At 34.3% G+C, this 5,027-nt stretch overlaps 1 protein-coding gene across 2 annotated transcripts; it reads right to left on the bottom strand.

Annotated features, from left to right (window-relative positions):
* Nucleotides 1-600: 600 nt before the first annotated feature.
* On the bottom strand, nt 601-4,444 carry LOC104118845 (UDP-galactose/UDP-glucose transporter 2-like). 2 transcript variants are annotated; one of them, XM_009630214.4, is made up of 7 exons: nt 4,011-4,441; nt 2,835-2,863; nt 2,523-2,724; nt 2,122-2,364; nt 1,920-2,021; nt 1,270-1,377; nt 604-1,075 (listed from the first exon to the last, which is right to left on the bottom strand). In XM_009630214.4, the coding sequence occupies exons 1-7, from the start codon at nt 4,134-4,136 to the stop codon at nt 830-832; spliced, it is 1,056 nt and encodes a 351-aa protein (XP_009628509.1). In that variant the 5' UTR covers nt 4,137-4,441; the 3' UTR covers nt 604-829. The 2 variants fall into 2 exon arrangements, with proteins under 2 accessions (XP_070038870.1, XP_009628509.1); XM_070182769.1 differs by lacking the exon at nt 1,270-1,377 and having other exon boundaries at nt 601-1,075; nt 4,011-4,444.
* Nucleotides 4,445-5,027: the final 583 nt, after the last annotated feature.

Genomic DNA, 5,027 nt, shown 5'->3' on the forward strand with positions numbered 1-5,027 from the left:
AAAAATTTAACAAAGTAAGATTGACATATTATTCATGTAACAAAAAAACCCGAAAAATTCGATAAAATCGAACCAATCCAAACCGATATAATTGGTTTGATTTGGTTTTAATAAAAACCGAACCAATTCGGTCCATGTACACCACTAATGCTCAGTATGGACATGCAACTATTTATCTAAAGTGTGTATTTTCTTTATACTCTTACTGCAAAATATTAAATTAAAAAACGAGTTTAAGTTTGATCTGAGAGTGTAAATATTTTACATTCGTGTGCCAGTAACTAAAAAAAATTGTAACTTGCTGAAACGGATTAAATTACAATGAAAGAGTTAAAAAATATTATTTGCACCAATGGTGAAAACTTATTTTTTTCATAGAAAATGGCAACTGAACTCTCAGTATTCAGCTACAAATCATCTAATAATTGTTCAAATAAAGAAAATGTTGTCAAATAGAACATTATTTGGCTTATCCAATATGAACAGAGTTTGTTATCCTGCTGATATTTATGTCAAATTCTTTGCACTAAAAATCAAATCCACTCTCTCAATGTAAGGAACAAAATAACACCAGTCTACATCAACCAAAGAAATGGGGGATCAAGAGAAGGAATATACTATATTCCATTTTTTATATATAGACAAACATAGAGCTTTTGTTATATTCCTGTGTTTTTATGACAAAAATAAAGTCCAAATATATCTAAAGAAAGCAAAGAGGTTCATGTAAACAAAAACGATAGAGGACAAAAGAAGTGGTTAGCAGCAACTACCAATAAACTTACTTCAAATAAGACTTATTTTCTTTCTCTCTTTTTACATTTGAAGCTCAAACTAATGGCCTCTTCTCTTCATCTGGACTATTTTGTGATGATAAGTTTGCTTCTTTGTGATGATTTCGCCTAGTTGTGTTATCAGATTTCACAGCTTGTGGGGAAAGTTTACTGTCAGGCAATAGCCGCGAAACAATTCCCATTGACATTAACAGCAATCCAGAGCAATGTTGTTCAGTTAGCGGCTTAGTAAATATCAAGTATGACAGCAACAATGTCACTGCCTTTCTTGCTGTGGTTACCTGTACGCCAAATGATCATTGAACGTTAACTCTAGCACGCCAAATGATCATTGAACGTTAACTCTAGCATGCCAAATGATCATTGAACGTTAACTCTAGCACGCCAAATGATCATTGAACGTTAACTCTAGCACCAGAGAAGCGAATAACAATAAGACTGCACATTTAGAGGATTAGAAACTCAAAAGATTTACCATAGCAGTAGTGGCTGCCCCAAAAATAGCAATGAGTGATAAAACCGAAATTTGACCAATGAACGTGGCCATTGCTTCGAATACCAAGACACCATAAACATACGGATGCTGCAAGTTACACAAAAAACGTGAGTCTAAGATAACTTTGTAGCAGAAAGAAGAGAAGAATTTCTACTAGTTCACTCAAAGTTAGACTATTATCCATATAAAGGTTCGAGTGCTGTGTTATTTCTGAAACTGATTAACAGATTTCTACATATTTCATCTAACGAATGTAATAACAAAAGATCAGTTGAAAGTGCGCATGCTTGGATAACGGTTGCTCATTCTGTTTCAGATTTGCTCTGACTGCACAAATATATCAAGCATGAACTGAGATCACACACACAAAAAAAAAAAAAAAATATCGTGTATTGACTTAAGAATCGTAACAACTAATTTAAGTGGACCACAATGGATGGGCAAAACATTCGTTCTTTTTAAGCAAATCTGTTGAGGAATGCCCAATCAAGTGAGATGTTTCTCCATATCAAACCATTCGAAATGAATGTATTTTCTGAATTCCTTATTCTCAATATCTCAGGAGAAACAACTGAAACAAGTGAACAAGGTATAATCCAAAGAATCAGCAAGGGATTTTCTTTTTTAACCTCATAACAGGATTTCCATGCAGCAAAGAGTTCTCCTGTTAGTATCATGGGCACAAGTAGAAAAGGTGCGCCGACAACTGTTGAGCAGTATAGCATCTCCATCTGATAAAAGATTCAATATGACAATCAAATATTATTTACATGCAACAGGTGATTTAATGAGTGATGCAGAAACCATAAACATGAAACAAACAGTAAGCACCTGAGAAGTATCAGGATTCACGGTAAAAATTGCTTCTTGATAATTACCCAAAAAAGAGTCCATCACCAAAGCACCAGTTATCATAACAACACCAATGATACTGAAGTTTGGTGAAGTATTAGCATCAGCTAATGTGAAAAGTATTAGGCCCCCAACTAAAAGCACGGCCGAGACATATTCTTGAACTGGGTATTTTCTCCTCCACCCAGGCATAAAGGCTCCCATTACCATTACCGGTAGTACCTATACTCCAAAAATGAGCATAGCGGGAATTAGACCAATGTAAAGCACTAAGACATCATAAGTTTCCTACACACAAAAATTGCCACAATCCAGATGGACAGGCTAGTACCATTCACTACTATTAGCCATATATTTGTAATGAAAACGTATAACTATACCTTAGTGGATTTGAACATGATTTGTGCTGGATAGTTTAGATAAGCCAAGGAGCCCTTTGTTAATCCATGAGAACCCATGAGTACAGCAGAAAGCTTCACATAAGTTTTCCACGGGTTCACCATTTGCTTGGTGGTGAAACCCTGCAATCGTATGAGAAATAGATATACAAAACCTTGTACAAAGGTAAAATACCACCCGTAGCTGAAACAAAGATTGAGAAAAAACTTGTCACTGAGGAATTTTATTTCAATATTATAGTGATGATCAAGGCGGAGAAAATAATTAGAATTGAAGGAATACAGTAGTAATACCTGAACCCCAGTCGATTATACACATACTCCTGAAAAATTGCAAGTAAGAAAATTGAAGCAGTTACTTTACATTGCAACACTGATTATGACTTAAAACTGAATCGGTACAAAGAATTGAAAATTTTCAAAAAGAACTAAAGAGTTGATAGAGGCCCTAAATCCATGTCAAACCTGTTAGTGGTTTGCTACACAAACATAGAAACGAAATGCACCATTCCAACTTACCAAAACACTAGCATCAATAGATTAACTAGGCCTATCACTGTAAACCTTGTTTACTCCTATTTTTTGCAAGCAAAGGTGGAAATGAACTAAACTAAAAGTCTGACATGAGTCAAATTAAACCAGACTTAGACCTAGAGTTAGATCGAGAATTTTAAGTCTGTGTGCAAAATACTACCATTGTACCCTCTATAAATGAATAACTACACCTCAATTCCAAACTGGTTAGGATTTATTCATTTTGTAACCATAGTATCAACACCAAGCTACACTGAACCTAACATAAATATAGCATCAAAACTAAGCCTTAACTCCAACTAATTCGCATTGCCCAAATGGATCTTTTGCTTCTACTGCGTCCTACTGTTCCCTAAATCTGCAAGGATTTCACTACCTTAACTCTATAATTAGGTAAAAACTCTAAATCTGCAAGGATTTCACTACCTTAACTCTATAATTAGGTAAAAACTTATCCGATACGCTGTCTTTCACACATACATTTATCACTTAACCATGGTTGAGTGAAATGTATTGAAGAATTAACCCCCAATAGCCATACACCCAATCTCTTAAACTAAAAATAGCCAGCAGATTATAATATATGTATAACCGTATATAATTAATATATAATATATGTATACCGTTAGAAAAAGTAAACATTGAAGCTGACCAACTATTTATGTAACAATTTCAAATGTATTCTCAATTTAGTATTTAAATGCTATGATTAAATTCCTTGGTTTGGCGTAAACATCCTGAAATATTCGGCCTTGCAAAGTTTCATAAACCTCTGGTCCCAAGAACAGAAGGCAAGCAGCAACTTTTGCACAAATCTCAAGCTCAATGTAACAGTAATCCAATAATGAACAAAAGAATTTCGTACAAAAAGATATATATTAATGCAAAATCACAGAATAATGACTGGAACAGGAAAGAAGAGAAAATGAAACAGACCTCACATAAGCCATTGACGAGGTAACCAAAGAAAAACCCAGAAGAGCAAATGAGGAATTGTTGCCATTTGGGTCTATCAGTTAGTGAAATTCCAAACAAAAACCTCGCTTGAACCTCATTCTTCATCTCTTTCCTCTTCCCTTAAATCCCTCAAAACTCTAACAAACAAAATAATTAAAACGAAAATGGAACTTGAAAAATCAATAGCCCAATAGTTGCATGGTCTCACTCTCCATTTTTTTTTTTTTTAAAAGGCAGACCCAACACACAAACAAAAGAGTGAAAAGATTCAGTTCACTTCGCAACACAAGAAAAGAATAAGAATTTGGCTTAGACTTGTCATACAATTTACCTCTATATTTTTCTCTTTCCTTTTTTTGGGTTTAAAAAGTTGGCTTAATTCTGGTAACTGAGGCCTTAAAAGCGGGAGGAAATATGGGAAGAAAGGTTATTGAAACAAAGTTTACGTGACTGTATCTATGGACTCTTTGAAGCGTTACTAGATTTTCGTGGGGTTAATAATTTTGTGGGTATTAAATGAATTATTTATTACCATATTATCGTATTTACTCCTATAAATAGTTTTGAATAGTCAAACAATTTTCTTTATCACTAATACTTGCATTATGGTTGGTTGTATACGTCACACCCATTGATATGCGGCTTTTTCCGAACTCTGTGTGAACGCGAAATACCTTATGCACCGTACTTTCTTTTTATTAAGAGAATAACTACAATAATTATTAAGCCTAAAACTAATTGATATCTGTTAGTCCCGCCAATATTGTTGTATTTGTAAATAATAATTCTGCAAAATATAAGTTATCGTAATGAAACAGTAATTAATTCGAGCCCACTGAATTCACAGTGTTTCCTTAAGGAATTTAATCCCCTCCTAGTACCCAAGGTAATAGATTATTTCCTCCCACGATAGAACGAGTCACACACTGGTGTAGCGGTACTTCAAACCCTAGTGTTTCAGCAAACACAAAGTTCGGTAGCAAATCACACTTACAG

This window comes from Nicotiana tomentosiformis, chromosome 8, assembly GCF_000390325.3.
Source record: "Nicotiana tomentosiformis chromosome 8, ASM39032v3, whole genome shotgun sequence".
Classification (NCBI taxonomy): domain Eukaryota; kingdom Viridiplantae; phylum Streptophyta; class Magnoliopsida; order Solanales; family Solanaceae; genus Nicotiana; species Nicotiana tomentosiformis.